General features: G+C 44.1%; 1 protein-coding gene across 1 annotated transcript in view; it reads right to left on the bottom strand.

Moving 5' to 3' along the window:
* Positions 1-26,242, bottom strand: part of ZMYND15 (zinc finger MYND-type containing 15) — a 92,354-nt gene that overhangs the window by 37,084 nt on the left and 29,028 nt on the right. The window contains exons 5-9 of the mRNA XM_030187919.1: positions 25,632-25,766; positions 11,929-12,021; positions 11,335-11,451; positions 9,486-9,574; positions 4,214-4,315 (exon numbers count right to left, since the gene is read on the bottom strand). Coding sequence (XP_030043779.1) covers positions 4,214-4,315; positions 9,486-9,574; positions 11,335-11,451; positions 11,929-12,021; positions 25,632-25,766 — 536 coding nt within the window. The remainder of the gene's footprint in view (positions 1-4,213; positions 4,316-9,485; positions 9,575-11,334; positions 11,452-11,928; positions 12,022-25,631; positions 25,767-26,242) is intronic.

Consider the following 26,242-nt stretch of genomic DNA (forward strand, 5'->3'; position numbering starts at 1 on the left):
TCTAATGCCAGGCCACCCTTCAGGGGTGGGATGATCACTAAGGGACCCACCCCACAATTGCAAGACCCCCTGCAACCAGTCACAGAATCTATGACAAGGCAGAATTGGTGTGTAGAACCTGAGCTCTTTCATTGAAACTTGGGGACCATGGGTCAATTTTAGCAGACAATGGAAAAGGTGCCAGTACTCAGTACCCCCAAGTACCCCCTCAAAAAAAGCCCTGATTATTGCAATAGTTTGTATTCAACTATTTCTGCAAAGCTTCTTTCTAAACTACAGCTTCTTCAAAACACTGTAGCTAAAATGATCTTTCACCTGCAGACGTCTGATAGGGTTACTCCTTCATTGATCCATTTGCATTGGTTGCCAGTGCAAGCTCATGTGATTTTCACATTGGTGCGCTTGATTTATAAGGTTTTTGAGGGCACAAGCCCGGCTTATTTAGTTGATTTGTTTTCATTTCTTAATAATACTGGAATTAGAAAAGGTACAGAGAAGGGTGTGGAGCGGACAGATGTGAAGCGTTTGTTTACACTTTCAAACAATAATAGAACCAGGGGACACAAGATGAAGCTAGAATATGGTAGATTTAAAACAAATAGGAGAAAGGTTTTCTTTACTCAGCGCCTAGTTGGACTCTGGAACTCGCTGCCGGAGAATGAAGTGACAGCAGCTGGTATTACGGAGTTTAAGGAGGGTTTGGACAGATTCCTGAAGGAAAAGTCCATTGAACATTATTTTAAAAATTATTATTATTATTTGGGGGGGGGGTTGGGGGGGGTGCCGGGTTCTTGAAGCCTGGATTGGCCGCTGTCAGAGACAGGATGCTGGGCTTGATAGACCCTTGGTCTTTTCCCAGTATGATGGTGCTTATGGGTGACAAAAATGATGAAGGGGATGGGACGACTTCCCTATGAGGAAAGGCTAAAGCGGCTAGGGCTCTTCAGCTTAGAGAAAAGATGACTGAGGGGAGATATGATAGAGGTCTATAAAATAATGTGGAGTGGAAGGGATAGAGGTGAATCGCTTGTTTACTCGTTCCAAAAATACTAGGAAATGGTATTTCTAAAAATACTAGGGGCACGCAATGAAGCTACAAAGTAGTAAATTTAAAATGAATTGGAGAAAATATTTCTTCACTCAATGTGTAATTAAACTCTGGAATTCGTTGCCAGAGAATGTAGTAAAAGCGGTTAGCTTAGCGGGATTTAAAAAAAGGTTTGGATGGCTTCCTAAAGGAAAAGTCCAAAGACCATTATTAAAATGGACTTGGGGAAAATTCACTGCTTATTTCTAGGATAAGCATTATAAAATGTACTGTTTTGGGATCTTGCCAGGTACTTGTGACTTGGATTGGCCATTGCTGGAAACAGGATGCTGGGCTTGATGGACCTTCGGTCTGTCCCAGTATGGCAATACTTATGTACTTCAAGAGTTACCGATACATGTTTAATTTACTTTCCATCTTTATGGGGTGTTCGTTATAAAAATATTTTAAACAGCTCAGTTAGTTATCAGGCTATGTATTAGGAGTTGAAGACTTATCTGTTTAAAAAATATCTCTTTTAGGGCCTTGTTTACTAAGGTGCGCTAGCATTTTTAGAGCGTGCTAAATGCTAGTCATTTATTTATTTATCACATTTGTACCCCGCGCTTTCCTGCTCATCGCAGGCTCAATGCGGCTTACATAGTAACAAGAAAATACAGTCTGTAGTGCCCTTGGCGCTACTTAAACAGTTAAAATCTTAATCCTAATAGGGGATATATATATATATAATAGGAGGTACCTAAAACAATAACAACAAACAGTACTCCTGTTCTATATAAATTACAAAATCTTTATTAGTGAAAACAAACCAGTGCATCAAAAGAATTACCAAATAGTATCCCTGCAACTCACTCACACTGCCATCCACACCAGACTTATACCCTGATCACATTTGTAAATCCCACAAAGAACATTGAACATAAACCCTAAATTGCAGTTTCTTCAGTCTCTGTGTATCATCAGAGCACAATCTCAATAAAGATCAGTCAGTGAGCTCTAAAAAAACACAAGGGCACACTGAACCCAGTTCTGAATAATTGTAGCAGATATTGAACATTGCTGATCTTTGTATCCAACAAGTTCTCAAGTGAAGAAAGAAAAAAACTCCACTGCAATATAAAGCCACTGTTCTTATCCCTATGATAAAAAAAAACCACAGAGAAACACTGGGAATTGCAAAGTCACACAAATCTTCTGTGATCCTCCTGCACACAGTCAAACCTTTAAAGGCAGCCAAAGAATGCTTCAGGTAAGTGGGAGGCTTCCAGGGATAGGTAAATTAAACCCACATAGTTGGTATACTCCAAAGTTCCCCAATGCGAGACCGCATTTCGTAGCTCTTCCACAGGGGGAACCACCCCTTATCACCAACGGGACTAACGTCCAGGCAGGGAATCCCAGCCCCACCTCCAAGCTTCCAGCTTAAACAGTGCCTTTATTTATTTGTTGTTTATATTGTTCTCTTTTGATTATATTCCGCTTTGGGCCATATAAATGATTACATTACATTCTCGCATTGTGTTTGCGCAGCAGACATCAGCGCACAGCTTTCCATTTTGAGACTTGACTAAAGGCCTCCTTTCCATATATGCCCATCATGCGAGTTAACTGTTAAATCACTTTCTGCTTGGTTCAGCCATTAACAAGCACAGAGACCACTCATTAACCGTGCACTTCCACCCACGCAGAGGTGGTTTTAGACATTCAGGAGCCCAGGGCAGAAAGCAGAGAGGGGACCCGAAAGCTGTTCTTTTGCCTAGGCCTCCTCCTTCAGCTTGAGGCAGGCCTGGAGCTCCCCTTCTGCCTATGCCTCCTTCAGGATAGTTGAGGGAGATGGTGGAGAAAAAATTCTGGCAGAATTCAAAATGGCGTGGGCTGAACACAGAGGATCTAATTAGAAAATTAATGTTATAAAAAAAACAAAACTTAAAGGGTTGCATATGTGTTTGCATGTCAAGTGGTGCTTAGATGGCAATTCTGGCTGTATCAACTAAGGCCGGTGCTGGGCTGGCTTGTATGGTCTGAGTTCCGCATAAAGCAATCCAGTTTAGGATGGACTGGAGAGAGCTTTGACGGAAAAAAGTAATTTGGAATGTGAAGACAGTGCCGGGCAGACTTTTAAGGTCTGTGTCCTGCAAATGACAAGAATGATTTGGATAGGATTTGATAATGAATGTGACTGTTGGGCAGACTGGATGGACCGTCCAGGTCTTTATCTGCCATCACGCAGTGGCGTAGGAAGGGGGGGCGGTGGGGCGGTCCGCCCCGGGTGCACCCCGCTGGGGGGTGTTGGCGCCTCGCTGGTTCCTTGCTCTCTCTACCCCGGAACAGGTTACTTCCTGTTCCGGGGCAGAGAGAGCAGGGAACCAGCGAGGCGCCGACACCCCCCAGCGGCGTGCACTCCAATCCGCCCTCACCGCCTTCCAGGTAAGTTCTTCTCGGGGGGGGGGGGGGTTGCGCTCCGGAGGGGGGAGGGTGCGCTGTGCTGCACCCGGGGGGGAGGGGTGTGCGCAGCGGCGACCCGCCATGGGTGTCAGCTGCCCTCGCGACGCCACTGCCATCACGTACTATGTTACTGTGTTACTTGGAGCCCCCTATGGTATGGGAGCTCATGGCAGTTGCCCTGTTTGCCACCCCCTAACGCTGGCCCTGCACCCACGGTAACTTTCTGTACTGGCCTCCTAGAGTGCGGTGCGTAAGATGAGAGAAAACTATGAAACAATAAATTAAATAAAAGAACTGGAACATGAAAGATCTAGAATGGGGAATGAATCATAGGCAGAAATCACAAGAAAGGATGTCTGGGAGGATTTTTTGGGAGCAAATTCTGATGCATTTTAAAAATTCAGTAGAGACAGTTTAGCTTTGAATATGACCAGTGAGGTGGTAAGAGTGCTCCTGGCTTTGCTGTGCAAGGAGACCTCAAATGACAAACCCTTAATACTTAACTGTAATATGGCCAGTAGTGCTATAAAAATAAGTATGTCCCTTTCCCAAAGAGCTAAGTGGGTATCTGAGGCTATGAGAGATGAAGTAACTTGCTCAAGGTGCACAGGAAGTGTCAGTGGCAGAAGCAGGATTTCAACCCTTTCTTCCCTAGTTCTCAGCCCCTTGCTCTAACTCTTAGGTCAGTTTCTCTCCGTCACATGCCACATGGCCCTTCACCTTTCTCTGCAGGACGAAATGTTGCTCATCTTCTGTTTGCTGCAGCTCATTGCCAATAAAATGGAGTTCAAAGGTTACATGGGGTAAAAGAACAGCAAGCTCCTGCAGGAGAAGGCAGATCATAGGATGAGTCACAAGGCCTACTAGTCAGCATCGTACCTGTATCTTTACATTCCAGAGCTGCCAAGTTACCCACTTTCAGGAGGGAGACTTTTTGGCCAGTTATAGTTTTAAATTTACATCCTAAAGCAGTCTGGTATTTGTAGTCCCTGATTCAATCTATTGAAATCAGTGCTGCAGGTTCCATAATGCATCTTGATGAAGTTGACTGAAATCTAGGACTAGCCTAAATCTCCCTCCTGGAACTCGGTAACTCTAATATTCTAACTCCAGTTGCACAGCTTTATGATTCCTGAGCCTTATGATTCTCAGTTATGCAGACATGAGCACAAATTTGACTTGCTGTAAATTTTGTCCCTCAAAGGCCCCTTCTCAAGGTGATGGGCTCCATGCCCCTCTGCCAGAATCTTGTAGAGCTGTAAGGATAACCAATTCCAGGAATGAGATTTTTTTGTCTAGCTGTGGTTTTGAAGTTACATCCCAATGCATTATAGTATTTGTAATCCTTCGTACTACTATTGAAATCAGTGCCTAGGGTCTCATAATGCACCATGGTAGCCTTGTCAGAAAAAAGCATAAGCAGAAAAGGAGTAGAGGCTGGCTAAAAGGATGGACCACCACAGGAGATGTTCCTTAGTCACACTTTATTCAGAGCGCCAGAAACAAAACCCGACACTGGCCGTGTTTCGGCGGGGAAACCCACCTGCCTCAGGGGTCACAATCAATCTCTTTATAGGCAAAAAAGAGAGACGTGTATTTGCTGGTGCTTAATTGCTTGTAAATCGCAAGGAAAACTGCGTAAGACATCATTTCGCTTGCAGTTTATCCAGAACGCTGTTTCGAGTCCTGTTTCTGGTGCTCTGAATAAAAAGTCATTTTATTCCTTCCTTAGTCAGACGTTCCTTAGTCAGTGGTGGTCCGTGCTTTCAGCCAGCATCTGCTTTTCTGTTTGTGCTGCTTTCCCGTAGAGGTTTCTCCCTGTGTGCTTTGTCTGCGTCATGGTTGTCAGAAAGACAGAACGATACCCAAGCCCTGCTAAACGCATTGTGATTGGCTCAGGGACTTCCAGGTCTCTCAGCTTAGTGAAACACTGCCAAAAAAGACGTTTTTATTAGTGCGGGGGTGGGGGGGAGGCGGCCAAAATAAACGTCTTTATTATTGCACTGACGAGCACTTGACTTTTTTTTCCCCGATTTTTTGTTTTTTTACTTTTGTAGCAGTTTTTCAATCCCGCGCAGCCTCAACGAGAGGTATAGATCTCTCGTTAGATTTTCCAGCGTTAAGGCAATCAGAAAAGGTTAGTGCATCTCATTATAATAGGGTTTCTACACAATTTGCTCATCTGCATTCCGTTTTCATTAACTGCTACCGTCGTCGGAAAAAAGTCTTTAGTGCATGCCAGGGTTTACTACTTGCTTGTTAATGGCTTGTTAAGTTTAGTGCATCTGGCCCTGAGCAGGAGCGCTCATGGGAATCAGAGGAAGATCCCAGGTACTTCTCTTCTGATGAGTCCTTTGGGATTCCTTCTGACCCTTTTCCTCCACTGGAAAGAAGACTAACTCCACCAGAGAGTCTGTCTTTTTCCTTTTTTGTCCGGGAAATGGCTATGGCTATTTCCTTCCCTGTGGAGGTTGAGGATGAGCCTGGGTCTGACATGCTGGAAGTCCTGGATTATTCTCCACCTAAAGAGGCTGTGACAGTCCCTCTGCATAAGATACTGAAGGAAGTCCTTATGAGAAACTGGTCCGCCCCTCTGTCTGGCCCTGTGGTTCCCAAGAAAGCTGAGTCCCAATACCGGATCCACGGTGAACCTGGATTGATGAGGTCCCAATTACCCCACAATTCTATGGTGGTGGATTCCGCTCTCAAGAGAGCTAGGAGTACTAGAGACTATGCTTCGGCGCCCCCAGGCAGAGAAGCTAGGACTCATGACTCGTTTGGGAGAAAGACGTATCAGGCCGCTATGCTCACTGCCAAGATCCAGTCATACCAGCTCTTCACGAGCGTACACTTGCGGGTCTCGATAAGTCAACTGTCCAGCTTGGTTGATGCACTCCTTACGGAGTTGGCCAAGCCTTTTCACCAGGTGGTCAGGCAGCAGAAGGCGTGTCACAAGTTCCTGGCTAGGGGTACTTTTGACACTTTTGACGTGACATCCAGGATCGCTGCTCAAGGTATAGTGATGCGTGTCTCATGGTTGCGTGTCTCTGACCTGGATCATTCTGTCCAGCAGCGGATTGCGGATGTTCCTTGCCGGGGGGGGGGGGGGGGGGGGGGGGAACAATCTTTTTGGAGAGAAAGTAGAGGATCTCGTTAATCAGATTAAGAAGCATAATGATGCTATGGATTCTCTCTCCGGGCGCCTTCTGCTACAGCTTCCTCATCTAGGAGAGGCCATCGTAAAAGGCTGGGGTGTTGGGTCAGAGACAGGCTTCTGAATTGTCGGGGTCAAAATGGGTTCCTAGTCCTGGCTGCCTGGAAATCCACACATTGGCACCTCGTGAATGGAGGGGGAGCAGTCCTCCTGGTGTCGGCCCGTCTCGGGGACATAATCCCTTGGTACCCCAGAGCTCCCGGCACCGTGCGTTCAGAGGAATCGATGCCGATGCTTCTTGGCCTTCGCCCGATGCCAGTCATCGACGCTTCTTGGTGCCAAGGACAACGTTGAATTCCCATGTCACCTGTTGATCGGTCCCGTGGGCCCTGCACACCAGTCAGCATCAAGGCAGGTGGATACTCATTTGATGCACATCCACTCCTAGTGTCTGAGACGGGCCTCACAGCCACATGAACTGATCCACCTGATGCTGATGCAACTCCTGACATCAATGCCGACGCTGATGTCAATGCCAATACTGACGTTGAGGATTTGGAACGGGCTCCAAAAAGTTTCTCCCGTTGAGCCTTTCTGGTCAACTGGGTTCTTTTCTTCATACCTGGATTGGCCACTGTTGGAAACAGGATATTGGGCTAGATAGACCATTGGGCTGACCCAGTATGGCTATTTTTATGTTCTCTAAAGCATTCCCCCTGAACTAAGATGATGGGCAGTTACCCTTCATTATCCCATTATAGCAAATTACCCCTTCACTGTCCTGTCACTCTTTTCACTATCCATCCCCATCTTTGGTATTGTATTGTATATTAAATAAAACTACCTAGTGCTTTCTATTATAAATGTACTAGTAATGAAGGCCCGTTTCAGGGAGAAATGAAACGGGCGCTAGCAAGGTCCTCCGCTCCCCCACCTGACATAGGCCCCGCCCATCCCCAGTACGTGGATGTTGGCCCCCCCCCCCTTCAAAATCGGCAACCCCCCTCTAATACCCTCCCCTCCTGTTACTGGAGTCCCAGCTGTAGAAGTGAAAGGCAAGGTAGTTCGGAGATTCTGGTGCCTTAATCCGTTGTGTTCCCTTGAGGGCGGGAGCAGCCAATCAGGGCACAGAGCTCATAGCGAACACAATGGAAGGCAGCAGAATGTCCGAAGTACGTTGCCCTTCAGTTCTGCGGCTGGGACTCCAGTAAGAGGAGGGGAGGGTAGTAGAGGTGGGTTGGCGATTTTGCAGGGGGGGCCGACATGCACGTACTGGGGATGGGCGGAGCGTATGTCGGGGAGCGGAGGGGCGTTGGGCGGGTGGAGGCATGGGAGTGGTTTGGCGTTTTTGGAGGGGGGGGTGATGTGCACGACCATGTGTGAGAGGGGGGTGGATTTTTTTTTTTGGGGGGGTGATGCGTGCCTCGTTTAAAGACAGATGAAGCAATGGGCTTCAGTAGCTTAGTGTAGTTGTGTTCATTATGTCCCGCCCCCGACGTCATAACGTTTTGACGTGAGGGCGGGGCAGAGTTAGATGGTTTGTAAAAGTGGTTAGAGAGCTTCGAACTTACGAACTCTGAAGCCACAAAGTTTAGAACGTTGAGGTTGCTTTTTATGTGCAGATGGGGCGTGGCTGAGGGCGGGTCTATGAGTGAGGGTGAGAGTGAGTGGTCCACATAGCCTAGCCTACACAGAGTACAGGAGTTCAGTACTTCACTGCCACGGAGTGAGCTTCAGAACGTTTGAGGGGGGATTTTATTTATATAGATAAGCATCCTTGTGTTTCTTCCCCTCCTTCTTCACTCAATAATATTTGATTTGTACACCACTTCTACCCCCTCTTCTCCCTTCATATTTGCAATTCTTTCTTCTGACATCTCCCTTGTACATAGATGCCCAATTACTCAGTTCCAGATTTTAAACCATTCCTGGACTTTTGACATCCTTATCAAGATGCATAATAGAACCTGCTGAATTGATTTGATTTCAATAGGTAGAGTCAGGGGTTAAAAATGCCACAGAATATTAGAGTGTAAGTGGCCAAAAAGTCTCCCTTTTAAAATTGGGCAACTTGGCAGCTCTGCTACTACCCATCAAGTCTTCTCACTCTTGGCCCTTCCCCAAGTCTTGCTCTCCTGACAGCAGAAAAAGGGAAAACTTGGTGTAGGAGACAGCTTTGGATGGGTACAGGGACACAGACCCTGCCAACTCTAGGGCTGAAGGGGACAGGTGCAAGAACACAAAGCCCATCACCTTTAGGACTGGGGGCTTAGAGGCCTGTGTGTGCTCACAGATCCTGCAGCACCCCTACTGTCGTCATCCATAAAAACTTACAGTCAGTGTGTTTTTTTCTAGCAAAAAAGGTGCCAGTACTCAAATGCTAGGCCACCCTTTAGGGGTGGGGTGATCACTGAGGGACCCACCCCACAATAACCTGGCCCCCTGCAACTAGTCACAGAACCTATGACAAGGCAGAATTGGTGTGTAGAGCCTGAGCTTTTTCATTAAAACTTGGAGTCCATGGGTCAACTTTAGCAGATAATAGAAAAGGTGCTGGTACTCAGTACCCCCAAGTACCCCCTCAAAAAAAGCCCTGCTTACAGTTATCAGGACACATGTGTGAGAGGTGAGGCTGCTACAGGACCTAATTGTGCCCACAGGTCCTGCACAGATATTTTTTTCTCTCCTACTGTATCCAAAAGATCCCATTCCCCACCATGCTTTTTTCACCTCCAGGCCGGTGGTAGCGACAGGTCTGATGGAGCCCTTATGGAATGAAGACCCCAGGCAATTTACTTCATTAAATCCCTCCCCCAACATTGGCCCTCATCTCCATACCCAGAACACCATGACAATGTCAAACTCCTTGGAGGGTTCAATGATGTGGATTTTCAGTGACAGCTTGTTCAGGATGTTTAGCTCTGGGACTGCAAAGAGAAGAGATGGAGGAAGAGTCAACCTGCCCTGTGTAGTCATCGCTGACACATCAGATGCAAATCTTATCCTGCTACGTACACGATACATTTGGTCCTTATACACAACTCATTGACTGATGCACAAATGGGATGCGCCTATTTCTGATAGACAGAAAGATGTCACTTTTTTTTAAGCAAATTGTATGGACAAAAAGCATTTGATCTGAACTAATTAACTGTCTGAAAATTGCCATGTGGCTAAAAATTTGCATATTCCACCCCAAGTCCCATGCTTTAAATCACATTGAGAGGAAGTGTTCCAAGGGGCTGGTTTAGGTAGGGCAAGAGAAATAACACTCGTAAGGCAGCTGGAAATCTAGCAGTATGGCTGCCTCCTTAAATTCTCAGTGCTACTACCTTAACCAGTAGAATTTCACCTCTTGTCTGACTTCAGTGGTAGGCAGGTAGAGCAACACTTGACTCATGAATATTCTGGCCTCTTCCAGAAAGAGGGAGAAGCTAGGAGTGGAATATTATAATCAGAGGGAGGGAACATATTTAGGAGACTCCCATGACTATAAAACGTTGACTCACTGTTGAAATCCTGTCTTTGGTTTTCTGAAATCTTCCTGGCCTCTGACCTTAGCTTAGCTGGCCTTATAGACCAGAAATTATATAGTGAAAGTCAAAAAGTACCCAGGAGTACATAGGTGTTAGAAAGCCACTGAAGTATGTGCCCTACTGGCTGAGCATGGGCATGGGGAACCCTCACCATCCCTCTTGATATACAAAGAGAGACTCGTCTATCTGTGTTTCTATTCCAGCAAAGGCAACCTGGATTTCAGCCCATCCACTGGTCGTCTAGGAACATCCACATGGTTGAAGGAGAAACTTTACCATCTAAGGCCACAGAGCTCCTGAGAAGCCACTTTTGGAACTATAAGTGATTACTAAGAGGAACTGTTCTGACTTCCCTGCTACACACAGTAGTAGGATTAATAAGATAGAGGAGTTTGGACCTTCTCTTGGCTTTGGAGTTGAGTATTTAGCCATAATTCAGTTGCCTTTGGCTATTGTCTACTACTGCTACATTGCATTTTGCATGAAGTTACTTTATTTGAGTGAACAGATGGCTAAGAACAACTTGCCTGGCATACTGTGAGTGGAATAAGGGAGAGAGTGTAGAAACTGCTTATTGGTCTCCCAGAGGATACCGGTCCCACCCCGCTCCCAGCCAATAAATCTTTTTTTTTTTCATGTACAGGGTCTATCCACATTCTGCATACACACTAAGCAACCGCCTAGGTAAGACAAAAGACCACACCTTCTACACATGTAGATTGAAGTTCCAAATCTATGCAAATTATTTTCTATGGAAAGAAAATACAGACAGAGCAGGTGCTAATGCTTAGATCAGCCATTCCCAACTCAGTCTTCAGGGCACACTTAGTCCCATCGGGTTTTTAGGATATCTACAATGAATATTTATGAGTTAGATCTGCATGCAATTGAGGCAGTGTTTGCAAATCTAACTCATAAATATTCATGTGGATATCCTAAAACCTGATGGGACTAGGTTGGGAATGGCTGGTTTAGAGATACTATGTACCCATAGCAAGTTTCAAAGAGAAAGCATGCATGTGTACTTTGTCATTGCAAACTGCTGCAAATGGATACTGCATAAGGATAAACTGAAATCTGTCCTCTTAAACAGACACACAAACATAGCACATATTTGCTCAGACACACATGCTTGTGCAGGGTGGACTCACAGTGCTGAGGGACCAGGTGTGTGATGATATAGTAAGTCGTTAAGGGATATGTCAGGAGTGCAGCAATGGGTGAATCCATGTCAAAACCCCTCCACTGGTAGTATTGCTTCCATGAGGCTGGCAGGAGGCAAAAAAGGAAGAAGCAGTGCTGGCATAGCCCACCAACAGACATTTTTTGTCCTCAACTCAGTTCCATATCCCTGACCTCATCCCTTAAGCCATTTAGTTTTAGAGATTACAGGCCCATAGTCTTAGCAGTACTGAAAGGAGCAGGCTTTACACTCCTGCACCCACCTCGTGAACCTCCCAAATGATCTGCTCTGTTCTCCCACACATCCTTTCAGCATCCAGTCTTAAAGATGACAAGCTCTCAGCTTTCCCTCCTCCAAGTCTTACAAAACACACTCTGTGTACCCCTGCACCTATTCTCAAAGCCCCCAGACCTAAAGGTGATGGGTTTTATGTTCTTGCACCTGTCCCCTGTGCTCTTCAGCCCTAGAGTTGGCAGGGTCTGTGTCCCTGTACCCATCCAGAGCTCTCTCCTCTGCCAATTTCTCTCCCTAGAAGTGCTGTCAGGTGTTCTCAATCACTTACTGAAAGGAGCTTTGGCACAAGTCGTATCTGCAGGGAAGTTCTGGAGCAGGATCTTCCCTTCCTTCTTAAGTGGGTCATAAGGATCTCTTTTGACTGAAAGAGAAATTTTCCACAATGACTGTCCTGAATTCTAGACATTGGCGACCCTCCGACCCTTTCCCTTACGTCACAAACATTGACTATCCCCATCTAAAGCCACAATCCTACTGGGTGACATTTTCTGATGATATATCCTTTCCCATGCATCTCTGTGTTGCCATCTAGCCTTTGGTAGCATTCCTGTGCGAGATGCAACCCCAGCCCCAAGAGAGCAAAGAGGTGCACCTCAGTGTGATGTCACGGACATTAGATTTGGCACACAGAAGACAGGCCACATTTTGAATTGGTGTTAAGTACCTAAGACCCCCTCACCCTCTGTGTCATATCTGGCCACAGTTCCCATAGACACTTGTTATAAAATGTTCTATGAAGGAGCTCAACACATTCCAAGGTGAGCCTGCAACTCTGTGCTCTTGGCCTTCTATCTCTAGACTGTGGTAGGAACTGTACTTAAGGGTGACCCTAGTCCCAAAAGTGTGATCTTTAGGTCTTGGGTGACCCTAGTCCCAAAAGTGTGATCTTTAGGTCTTATGTGACCTTATCATTGACCTATACTGGTAGCTAGGGATGTTTTCAGAGCTTTGTGTTCTTAAGTTATAGTGATGTCATAAGTGATCTATCATCGATATTATGGATGAGACTTGCAGTAATTGTTCTTTTTGCCCTATTACTATTTATGGGACAGATGAGAAACTGCAGCTATTTATTTTCCTTTTTATGTTTTTCTCTAAAATAATTGGTACCAGTTAAAAGAACCTGAACCAATTCATTTCCCAGGGTTTGCGTTCAGAGGTGGGTATTTTCATAGTACAGGTATATGCCTATCTGAAGGATCCAGTGCCTAGTGCAATTAGCTAATTATTAGAAATAAAAGTGGCCTTCCAGTCAGAGGGGATTATCTTTTCCCAGCCCAGTGAAGAAATCAATTTGAGCTCAACCCACTCATCATCTGTCGAACCCCAGTAACTAGTGATGGGATTAGACCTCTCCCTGTTCTGCCCCCACATCTGTGTGTGCATGTTTACTGTCAGTTTGCATTGTACTTTCAGCCTATGGCTTATGTAAGCTTTTTCCTAGTAGTCCTGTAACCTTCTGTAGGTTAAATGTTGCATGTGATCCCTTCTCTCCAGCCTCGAGACCTGCCTTTCTCATACCTCAGTTATTGGTCAATTCCAGAGCCCTTAGCCCTGTGGGTAGTCCTCTGCATCCTTCCACCTACGGAGAAAAATCTCCATATTTCCTCAGTTCGTCAGGCAAGGTCACTTGACACTCATCTTTCCTTTACCACCCCTGTTCTATATTCAACGATCACCAGATCTATATTCAACGATCCAGTTGTCATCACTTCAGCATATAACTGGAAGTTGTACCGTTATTAGAAGAAACTATTCAGATAGACTCAATCTCTGTTCTCGTTTTAATATCCTGCATGCAATAAGTTGTTTGCTCATTACCTACTTGTATTAGCTAGCTGGAAAGTTAAAGATTAAGTTTCCTCTATGAATGTTGGACACAAGTGGAAAGAAGAGAAAACAGCCAGCATGGTTAAAAACTGAAGTGAAAGAGATTATTAGAGCCAAAAGAATGTCCTTCAAAGAATGGAAAAAGAACTCAGATGATGAAAATAAGAAGCTGGTGAATTAGATGCAAAGCTCTGATAAAGAAGCTTGACCAGGAAAAGCTGTAAAACTATGGACCAGTCTCTAACATTCCTTTCCTGGCAAAACTTATAGAAAAGACAGTCTGCATTCAACTCAACGACTAGCTAATTGAAAGTAATTGGCTAGACCCATGTCAATCTGGTACGGTACAGTGACAGTTCTTGTGTCCCTTCTTGATGATCTGAACAGAAACCGTGACAGGGGATCTGCCTCTATACTAGTATTGCTGGATTTCTTAGCAGCTTTCAACACTGTGGATCATACTATCATGCTTACATGACTGGCAGAAAGAGGTATCGGTGGCACAGTATTTACATGGTTCAAATCCTATTTGTCAGACAGACAACAATTAGTTCTGTTCTGCAACGGCACATCATTACCTTGGGCACTGAACTGTGGGGTGCCACGGGGATCCATACTGTCTCCCATTTTATTTAATATCTACCTCAAGCCTCTAGCTGAGCTGCTTCGGTCAATGGACCCAAAATTCTACATCTGTGCTGATGATGTGCAACTACTCATACCCATTGAACCACATCTACCCACAGCTTGAGTAAACTGACTATGTGCCTAACCATAGGAGCCAACTTTTCAAAATTATTGGGGGTGCTAAGCCCAATGGAAATGACCCCTCCCTGGACACATACAAGGAATTTTCTCAATATTGGGGGTGCTCAAGCACCCACAGAGTTGGCTCCAATGTGCCTAGCTGCAACTCAGGAATGGGCAAAATAACAACAAACTCTGCCTGAAGCCAAGCAAAACAGAGATTCTTTGGGTACCTAACACAAGTGGGCAAATACTTGACTTCAAAATACCTGTTGGGAAGTATGAACTCCTCCTAAAATCACAGGTCAGGAATCTTGAGATACTGCTAGACTCGTCACTCACTCTGATCCTGCAAATTCAAACAACCTTTAAAAATTGTCTCTATCACCTATGGCAGCTATGAAATCTCTCTTCATATATTGGAAAGACGAGTCTGACCACAGTGGTCCATGCCATGATAACATTCACAACTAGACTACTGTAGTGCCCCTATACACTGGTCAAAGCAAAAAGAATTTGCATCTGCTCCAACTAATTCAGAATGCTGCAACACGACTGATAGAAGGCTGCAAACAGCGTGACCATATCATACCCTTCCTGCAAAACCTACACTGGCTACAAGTACCTTACAGGGCTAAATTTAATATATGTGTGATTTTCAAGGCTCTCAGACAAAATGGGCCAGAGTACTTAAAGAATATTAGCTCTTTACACACCTTTGAGACCACTAAGGGCCTCTCAAGGATCATCACTACCTGTCCCTCATTAAAAGAAATCGTACAATATGATACCCGACAGTGAGCCATCTCAGGAGTAGCCAGGGCTGCCTAGAGGGGGGGGGGGGGGGGCAGAGGGGACAAAATTCCCCGGGCCCAAGCCTCCAAGGGGTCAGGCCGCCAGCGCTGCAGTTCCCGGTCTCACCTGCCTGCCTTCTCAGCTCCGGGCCCCCTGCATTCGAAGCGGCAGTCGCTGATCGCTTCCCTTCAGGCCTTCCCTCCCTGTGTCCCGCCCTCGCGGAAACCGGAAGTTACATCAGACAAGGGTGGGACACAGGGAGGGAAGGCCAGAAGAGAGGCGACCTGCGACTGCTGCCTTGAATGCAGGGGGCCCGGAGCCGTGGAGGCAGGCAGGTTAGACCGTAGACTGCAGCGGCGGGGTGAGTGACAGGGGGCGGGGTGGCCTTGCCCCGGACCTGGCCTAGTCTCTCGGCGGCCCTGGGAGTAGCCCACATGTTCTGGAATTGACTCCCAGAGGGGCTACATATAATTATTTATTTGTTGCATTTGTATCCCACATTTTCCCACCTTTTTGCAGGCTCAATGTGGCTTACATGGTACCGTAATCGGCATTAACCGATTTTGGTATGAACAAATACAAGTTGCGATTAATATCAAGGTGATATTATGGTAGAGTGAGATACATGTATGGTAAAGATAATTGGGGAGAACTTAGAGAGGGAAAGGAAGAGTTAGGATAAGTCCGTTACGATCTTTGGTTAAGTTGTCGCAGATTTCCAGGTTTTTTATGTTGGGTCGGTGTTTTATGTTCTGAACAGTTCTGTTTTTAGTGCTTTCCGGAAATTCATGTGGTCGAGTGTGGTTTATACTACTTTTGGTAGTGAGTTCCACAATTGTGCGCTCAAGTAGGAAAAGTTGGAAGCATAGGTGGATTTGTATTTGAGTCCTTTGCTGCTTGGGTAATGGAAGTTTAGGTATGATCGTGCTGATTTTATGGTGTTTCTGGGTGGTAGGTTGATGAGGTCTGTCATGTATCCCGGTGCCTCGCCGTAGATGATTTTGTGAACTCTCGTGCAAATTTTGAATGCGATACGTTCCTTAATTGGAAGCCAGTGCAGTTTTTCTCGGAGTGGTTTGGCTCTGTCAAAACGTGTTTTTCCATATTGTAAAGAGTATGTAGGACAGGCCCCAAAGGAACCCTGGGATAGGCCAGAATACCCCTGTTATAGGCAGGCATTCCCCAGGAAAAAACTAGAAATAAAAAACTACAACTCCCAGCATGCCCCAAGGGAGACCGGGGATAAGAGAAACTATGTGCATTCCCAGGAGTCTCCAGAGGAGGGCCGCAGGGGAAGGAATAAGGCTGATTCTCCAACCTGGTGGAAGAGGTGGTGGAACAGGTGGGTGGAGAAAGAAGAGCCACAAAAGAGCTTTAATGAAAGAAAGGGTGAGCAGCTGGGAGAAGGGCGGGGCGAGGAGAATATGGATTGGGCTCCTGAGGAGAAGGAGGCAGAGAGTGAGCCTTGCCCTATGGAGTTGACTGAACCAGAGAACACCCTGGAAGAGCCGATGGACTTTTCGGCTCTGGCTCAGCGAAAGCCAAGGAAGTAGCGGGGCCAAGCCGGGTCAAGCGGGAGGAGGTCAGGTAGGAGTGTGACTGACCAAGAGGGTGGGACCCTAGGCTTTGAGCCCGCGCAAAGCCATTACTGAACTGTGTTTTGAAAGCCTAGCTAAACTGAGCTGTGATTTGAAGCTTGGCTAGAACTGAACTGTGTTTCGGAAAACCTGGCTAAACTGAGCTGTGTTTTGAAGCTTGGCTGGAACTGAACTGTATTTTGAAAGCCTGGCTAGAACGGAACTGTGTTTTGAAAGCCTGGCTAAACGGAGCTGTGTTTTGAAGCTTGGCTAGAACTGAACTGTGTTTTTTGAAAGCCTGGCTAAATTGAGCAGTGTTTTGGAAAGCTTGGCTAGAACTGAACTGTGTTTTGAAAGCCTGGCTAAACTGAGCTGTGTTCTGAAGCTTGGCTAGAACTGAACTGTGTTTTGGAAAGCCTGACTAAACTGAGCTGTGTTTTTTTTACCAGCTTGGCTAGAACTGAACTGTGTTTTGAAAGCCGGGCTAAACTGAGCAGTGGGGTAAAGCTTGGCTAAAAGTGAGCTGTGTTTTGGCAAACCCCGCTACACTGAACAAGGTATTTTTTTTTTATTGGCTGCCACTCTTCCCCAGGAGGGAGGGAGAGGAAGCAGCGGTGGAAGCCTGGACTGGGAAACTAACCTGAGTGAGAAAGGTGAATGATAACCGTGCTTTGTTTTTGTGTTTTGGTGCCACAACTGAGGGAAGGCCCTCCTAGGTAATAAAAGGCTTCCTTGTTCTGAGGGAGAAAGGAGCAGTACTGAAAGGGGTTCTTCAGGTATGGAGAGCTGCAATCGCTGAGGGAAGAGGATCCGCTTTACAATATATAAGCCGTGCTGCTGTGTTTTGGGCAGTTTGAAGTTTCTTTATGATTTGTTCTTTGCATCCCGCATAGATTCTGGTACAATAATTCAAGACTACCTCTACTTAAGGAAGCAGGTGAAAGGCTGGCTCTTCTTCCAAGCCTTTAATATATAAAGTGACTGACTATACACTCATTCTGCACCTGGACTAGCTTGCAACACATACTGTAACTTAGATCAGTTCCTTATATCTTGTTTAACTGTGTATAGAACTTGCCTTGAGTTTAGCCACCCCTCTATGTATCCCAACTGACTCTGTACCACACATCTTGTCCCCATCTATATATCTGCACTTGGCACCTCAGCTATATGGTAAGCTGTATTGTAGAAAAGCATTCGTATCATAGCAATGTTATTTGAATGTTCTAATGTGTGCTTATTAGATGTTTCATTAGTATTATGTTGACATCATATCGTATTTCTGTTATTTCATTTTCAGTGCTATTAAATGTGTATATTTTTGATCCTGTTTCCCAGTAGTCCTATTTTTAAGTTTCAATCTGCTGTTTTCAAGTTTACCGCATTTACCTTGGGTCATTTTACTATTGTTATGCTGTTAACAGAATTGTAAGTTTTATGTTAAACTATACCTGCTGTACACCACCTTGGGTGAATCTCTTCATAAAAGTGGTTAATAAATCCCAATAAATAAATAAAAAGAGAATATGAAGAGAAACTTGTCACAGAGGCAAAAACTCGCAGTAACAACTTTTCCAGGTACATCAGAAGCAGAAAGCCTGCAAGGGAATCTGTGGGACCGTTAGATCATAAAGGAGTAAAAGGGAAGATAAGGCCATAGCGGAGAGACTCTCGGAGGATGTGGTAACAGCGGTTAGAGTATCTGGGTTTAAAAAAGGTTTGGACAAGTTCCTGGAGGAAAAGTCTATGTTATTGAGATAGACATGCCGTGGGATTGGTAGCATGGAATGTTGCTAATATTTGGGTTTCTATCAGGTACTTGTGACCTGGATTGGCCACTGTTGGAAACAGGATACTGGGCTAGATGGGCCATTAGTCTGACTCATTATGGCTATTCTTATGTTCTTATAAGGAAACTGCACATTCACTGTAAAGCTATTGACTCTCTGTTAAAAGCCATCGGATTAATACAAGCTTGGCTACTGAAGTAAATATACAAAATTAAGGCAAAAGAAAATCTAAATACAGTATTTGAGAATCTTGATCTGTCTCAGCATGAAATAAAGTGTGTTAAGTCCAGGAGAACCTGTAAACTGACTACTAAGGTATGGGAAAATTATCAGGCAGATCAGAAGAAACTCCTTTCTAATCTGAACAGACTCTGGCACAAGGTAGAGAAAGACATATTCAGTTTATTTCCAGTGGAGACAGATGGTGGCCTCCACATAACACAATTACAGCCTAGTTATGAGCATTACCAACAAAAGTCAGAAGACTATTAGAACTTTCTAATTGAAGCTAACACTGAGGGAAGCCTAGCAGAAAGAGACCTTCAAGACAGCAGGGACTAGAAGCACAAGAATATGGTAACGTATCGTAAAACAGACAAATGATAGAACGCAATCCTTGAAAGTCAATATATCTCAATATTCCTAAGCCTCTAAGCATACATTACAGTTTTCAAGTAAGTACACTCAAATCAGTCTACTACTACTACTATTTAACATTTCTAAAGCGCTACCAGGTTTGCGCAGCGCTGTACAATTAACAAAGAAGGACAGTCCCTGCTCAAAGGAGCTTACAATCTAAAGGACAAAAAGTGCAACTGCTGCTAAATTGTGTGCTGAGGCAGAAGCAGCAAAGGCATGTGCCACTTTTATCCAACAAGGGGTTGATATTCAAAGCAGTTTAACTAGCCAGGGGAGGCTCTTGCCAGTTAAATCACATATGATGGACTATCTGCTGATATTTAGTGGCTCTTAACCGATTAGTGTTTCTGTGTATCAGCACTAATCACTAAAGCTGTAGCTGACGATTGTGTGTGGCTCTTAACCGATTAGTGTTTCTGTGTATCAGCACTAATCGCTAAAGCTGTAGCTGACGATTGTGTGGGCAGTTGGGGGCAAAGTCAGCACTTATACAGCAACGTTCCAATATTCAGCACTTATCTGCCTAGAATACCTGAACAAATCAGACTGCATAAAACTCAGTCCTATCTTTATCCGGTTTCACATAGGTGGTTAAGTGCCGAATATCGCACTTAACCAGGTAAAGGATAGCCAACAGCATAAAACCAGATATTCAATGTTGGTCTAACATTGAATATCCTAGGCACAATGCCACTAGCGGACTTACAGTGCTGACTGTCATAGTTGAATATTTACCATGAGGCCACTTTAAAGCTAGAAAGGATTAGACTAGAAGAAGAGGAACAGAGGGCACACACCAAGGCTGAACTGGATATTACTTTGAAGCTGCTGCAGCAAGACTGGGAGGCGGCTGTTGATGTAGACCAAGCCAAGGCCCTTGAAGCTGTTTCAAGGCATTGTGACTTGGAGAGTCAGCTTAGTCACATAGTTTTTAGTGTGCTGCACAGGATCTTCCAAGGCTATGTTCTAGTCCAGATCTTAGAGCACATCAGTGTGTATATGCAATCTGACAGGAGAGTTCTCAGATGCTGAGAAAATACATTCTTCTGCACCAGTATCTACCAGGCTTGAGAAAAGGCAACCAAATGTGCACCATGCCATGGATGCTAATTGCTATCACAGTGATCCACATGCTCGCACTCCAGGTACTCGCAGCAAGGAAGATACTTCATCTCAGCTGCACATTTTGGTGCCCTACAGGGACTGGATGCAAGACAGATCTGGGAAGTTGGCATCCCCAAGGGCATTAACCATGTACCTCATGCATATGTCGAATACACCTAAGCAAACACACCCCTATGTTTGAAGACAGCAAAGCAGACAAGCAGCAACGAGACAGGCCTTGCCTCAATTGCCTGCAAATACTTCCTGCCATTCAGACTGAGGCATCATATAGATCAGAGCTAGCCAAGTATTTGATTTGTCTTCATGAACATAGGGCTTACCAAGTTCAATGACTGTCCTGAGAACTACAGGGTATTGAAAGCTGATTTCAAGGATGCCATAGAAGAAATAAAGCTCATTCTAAAGGAAGAGATAAACCCGATACTGAGATGGCCGGTGATTGGATCTAAAGAACACATGAAAGGACTAAAGCATTCATATTTAAATAACCCCTCAGAGATTAGCTGAAATGTAGAGAAGATCTGAATAATACTATGGCAGCCCAGAAGCAATTGAGAATGTACTGTTTGAAAAAATTGAACACTTTCCAAAATTATCAAATAAAAAAAATCATAAGCTGCAAGAACTGGGAGATTTGCACTTAGAACTGGAGGCAGCCAAAGTCGATCTGCATCTCCCAGGGCTCTGCTGCTTGGACATGTCGGCATAAGGCCCATAACAAATCCAAGAAGACAGGAGGAGCCTCCACGGAAAGTCAAAGCAAAACAGCAAAAGTAGAGGCTGACAAATGCTGTTTTGCTTTGGCATAAGGCCCATCACAGAAAACGTGCCATATGAGCTATGAGAGAAGTGGGCCTCAAATGGCACAGAGAAGAAAAAGAGGCAACCATGAGAATTTCCCTCCCTTCATACTCTTCTCAAGATTTATTCAAGATCTGGAAATGATCCCAGCTTCTTACTTGATGTTCCAGAAGCAAACACAGCCAGCTATTTCCAAACTGAAAGGCAAGCAAAGAAGTCCAGCAATATCAGGAAACCCATATTGGTGCACAAGACAACTTCGACACCCTCTGATCTTGCTACCACCACAGACAAGACACCTCATCCTTTGAGGAAATGTTGTGGGTTTAGGGAGAAACCCTTGAAAGAATGCAAAGAATTGCTAAAAATAAAAGTACAGAATCTGCTACAAATGCTGCTATTTTTCAAATCAAATGCATAGAATGTAGCAGTGAACAGCATGACAATGCCCTATACCAAGATGATATGAAACCTGAGCCCCTGAGTCGAGCCATGGTGGGGAGATTGAGGAAAGACAAATACTAGCATCTGAGGTTAATGCAAAATGCAAAAAGGTGCATGAAGGAAACTGTAACAGGTAAGTCCTATACCAAGGTATGCTTAGCCAAAATATATCCCAAAGGGCAACCTGAGAAGGCATTCAAGATGTATGTCATCATAGACAAGCAAAGCAGCAAGTCTTCAGCAAGGTCAGAGTCCTACTCTCCCTACAGTCTCAAAAAATGCATAGGAGTCATCAAGACAACAGGGAGAAAAATGAGTGGATAGATGCAATACCAATGTCAATTGACAATTGCTATTCCTGAATGGAAAGCTCTTCCATGGGTTATTCAAGTTGAGCTGAACTATCTGATTTTTCGCAAGAAGCTTAAAACACATTTATTTGAATGAGAATTAATTTTCTCTTGATTAATTATGTTGGACTAATATGTTGAATTTCTATTGTTATTCATGTTCACTTTGTATTTTCCTTTTTAACTGTACACAACGTTGAACCCTAAGTTAGGAGAAACAGCAGTTTAGAAGTGTCATGCCCTAACCTATACTCAAAGGAAGCTCTCAACTGCAAGGAACTAAGTCATGACCTACCAACCTACCAGGTCACATCTTCAACAGACTTAGGAAAATATCTGAGAAGCTCAATGTTTCAGGTCACAAAGGATGATGATAAGCCCTTTTCTCTCCATGGAAGCAAAGAATTCCTGAGAATTATGAACAAAGAATTCTTTAAAGATAAATCTAAGAACAGAGTGCCATCTTTTCCATTCTGCACACTCAGACCTTGATTCCCCAACATTAGAATTAAAATTAAAATTAGAAGCTATTATTTCTAATCTGCCCTGTCCTAGAACGGAGTTCAGCAGAACATACATAAAAACATCAAATCACAATCACAGCTACATAACAAAACAAACTTATATAAATTCTTCAGATCTTCATAAATAAGATTCCATCAATCCAAGTCAAAGATCTAGGCAAATCTCTTTAAGATGAGGTGTAATAAATCATATTCTTTCATAGCTTGCCTCCCTGGAAAGAATTTTGAAAAGGAAGCCAGAGAGAAGACAGCACTTCGTAATCTTCATGAAGGTATGCTTGCCAATTGCCATACATAAGGTCAAATTTGAATCATGTTCGATTCCAGTGCTCAGTTCCAAGGAACCTCACTGAACAATGTGCTCCTTGCTGGGCCTGACCTGACCAATAGCCAACTGGGGAGTTTAATCTTCTTCACAAAACAGCCCATTGGTATATCAGCTGATAATTTTGTTTTACTGTTTTGTTGTCCATGAAGACTACAGAAATTTATTTGAGGTTCTACAATGATGACATCAACAATGAAATAGTCAAATACAATATGTGATTCCACATATTTGGCAACAGTCCATCACCGGCAGTGACAACCTATGGACTCAGAAGAACAGCACAGTAAGGAGAAGAGGAGTATAGCACAGATGCCCAGCATTTTGAGAAAAGAAACTTTCATGTGGATGATGGATTAAAGTTTCTACCCACTAAAGCAGAAGTGGTTGACCTGCTGAAAAGGACAAAGGCAATGTTAGTAGAAGCCAACCAGAGACTCCACAAGATAGCATTCAACAGTGCCAAAGTAACAAAAGCATTCTGCTCAGAGGACCATGCTAAGATTTGAAGAGCTTAGACTTGAGAGTAAATACACTTCCACTGCAGTGCAGTCTCTGTTTAAGTTGGGACGTATAGCCATCAAGGTGTTTTGTCTACAGTGACCCATTAGGGGCTCATGGCACCAGTACCATACAAGGAAGATCCTTGTTGAGAGAATTTTCAGTAATCACAAGTGAATGGGACACCTCATAACTACAAGAGAAGAGGCGGGAATGGGAAATATATGCAGAGCAGCTCAAGTGCATCAACAAAGGGAAAAATACTCGCAAAGACAGCCCTATTTGGAAGGTGAACACTTTCAGTGATGACAACAGCCAGCTAAGTGTTGGCAGCTGGGTCCCCCACATTTAACTAGATAAGGATGAAAGAAACCCTCTGATCATCCCAGGTTGATACCACATCTCTACCCTGTTTGTGTGCTGCCACCACAAGCAAGTCAGGCACCATGGCCAACACTTCACAGAAGAATCTGTCAAAGCTACAAGATTGTGGTTCATCAGTGAAAATCAGGTACTATCTAGGAAGTTCAACACACAAGATCCTTATTCAGAAGCAATAATCCCTGTGCCCCAGGAAGACACATGAACTTTATGGACCGTTGTCCATTGCAGAAGGACCTGGGTTCAGAGACTCTTTCTCTTTGTGTTGTCCACTATTTGTACTTTAGTCCAGATTCTGCGGCATGAAGAAGTCATGGAACACCTGAGATACTATGACTTTGTATCCTAGACTTTGCATGTGTTTAATATGTTTATTTGTAATATTTAATAACAGTGGTATCAACAGATACCAGATGAAGAGTGGCTGCCCTATATCTGAGTGTGCATTTTAAAAAAATTTATAGAAGTCTTTATTAAATTTATGAGAGACAATACAAAAGCAAAGTTTGCAAAGCCATCAACACTGGCTAACAAAGCTCTATAATAAAGCCATACACTTCAATACAAACCCCAAGAGACTCTCAAGGTCATGCAGTTAGCAAACAAAGTACTTGTGAGTTTTATAACAAGGCTTATCGTTGCTGGAACCCCCCCCCTTAAGAAAAAGAAGAAAGAAACATTCCCCCCCCACCACAGGTTCTCAGCACTCAGTGAGACATAAAGGGTTCCCAAATGACTTCCCACTTGGACAAAGTTTTTTATAACGCAAGGCCCAAAGCCTCTCCATTTCACGAATGTACCACAGCTTATTTAACCATTTCTCCAAAGAAGGAACCTGAGGAGACTTCCAATGAGCGCCCAAGGTAACCCTTGCAGCCGCCATAGCATGACGAACCAAAAGGGATTGAGATGTAGTAAGGACAGGGGTTTTTTTAGGGAACAGAAAAAATTCCGGTGACCATTTAATAGGCCTATGTGTATGCATTTTTACCTTCAGTTTGCATTGTACTAACAGCCTATCACTAATGTAAGCTGCTTCCGGCCTTAGTCCTATAACTTTTACTTCTATAGATTTAAAGTTATATGTGACCCTTCTCTCTCGTCTTCTTGAGACCTGCCTTGCTCATACCTCAGTCAGGTGTAACCTTTGAGACCTTATTGGTCAAATCCAGAGCCCCTAGCCCTGTGGGTAGTCCTCTGCATCTCTCTCCTGAGAAAAACTCCATTTTGGCTCAGTTCTTCAGGAAAGCCTCCTCTTCCCCTTATTGTCCCTGCAAGTCTGTTCTCTTTTCATCAAACTACATTCAACAATCTAATATTCTTCACTTCCGCATCTACCTGCATTCACTCTCATGCACGCCATGCAGTTATCAGAAGAAACTACTCGGACAGACTCTACCTGCTTCTCTTGTTTCAACATTCTGCATACAGTAAGTTGTTTGTTCAGTATTTACCTGTATTAAATAGTTGGAAGCTAAGAGACTAAGAGGTGTATTTTCAAAGCACTTAAACTTACAAAGTTACGTGTGTCTCCTCTATGAATGCTGGACTGGATGTTAGACTGATTTAACTAGCTGTTAAATGTTGTACTAGGTAATGCAGTTTTACAAGAATGGTAACGCCCACTACCACCAACCAGTTACATAGGTCTTAGAAAAAGTTACCAGGTCTTTATCTTAAGGAAACCATATAATTATAGATCAGTAGAGGCAGACTGGTTTTATCCCAGTGCATGCTAAGACTTAAAGACACTGGCAAAATAAATCCTAACATGCAATTATGGAGGGGGGAGGGGGTATGTGAAACCAGGACTATATCAGCCTATTCTTGAGGACCTGGAGTACATGAGGCCTTACTCCCTCTATATCATTGGTTTTCAAAATTGTTGTGGTGACTCTGCAGCCAACTAGGTTCTTAGGATATCCGCAGGGTATTTTATAAAAACTTGCAATTCTTATTCTGACTATGTTAATACTGATTTTTTTTCACAATGAACATACATTAAATACATACAATGGAGGCAGTGCATTTGAGTGTATCTCTTCCATCAGTGTGGAGAATATCTTCAAAATCAGAGAACTGGATTGAGAGCAATTGTCTAAGGAATACCCAACATAATACAAGAGAATGAAAGTTACATACCTTTTGGGTACCAGGAGCGTTTATCCTGAGCTCTTTGGGCTCCTGCTTCATTCATGCTTTCCTTGGCCCAGTAGCCAATGGTGAGTCCACGGGCTGATAAGAAGGACTCCTTATCAAAGGTATCACTGGTGACTTCTGGAAGAAGAGACTTAGTTAAAGATAGGATGCAGACCCTAGGAGTGCAAAACCCCACCTGCAAGGACAGAAAGAGTTAGGGTTACTTTCACAGGTTGGCAGTACCAGGGAAGATGAAGGAAGCCTTGGAATGTCCAAGGCAAGTTTGTAAACCTAGATATCCTAAACAGACCTGAATATATTTTGGGGAGGTTGATTTTTGGATGTCTTCTCTTTTATTCCTTGCCTGCCCTGGGTAGTTACTGACAAAACAAGGATCCTTCTCTGTATACATCCAAAAAACTGCTAAAATGTGTCATTTCTTTCTTTGTAATACCAAAATCCACTCTGTCCCTTCTGAATCCACTGTTAAGACCCTTATCTACTCTATCTTCTCCCCTCCCCAATCTAACCCCAGTACAGTCTATTCAAAACTCAGCTGCATGGTTTATATGCCTGGAACAGTCTTCCCAAGCTCATTTATCATATTCCATCTC

Source organism: Microcaecilia unicolor, chromosome 14, assembly GCF_901765095.1.
Source record: "Microcaecilia unicolor chromosome 14, aMicUni1.1, whole genome shotgun sequence".
Lineage (NCBI taxonomy): Eukaryota > Metazoa > Chordata > Amphibia > Gymnophiona > Siphonopidae > Microcaecilia > Microcaecilia unicolor.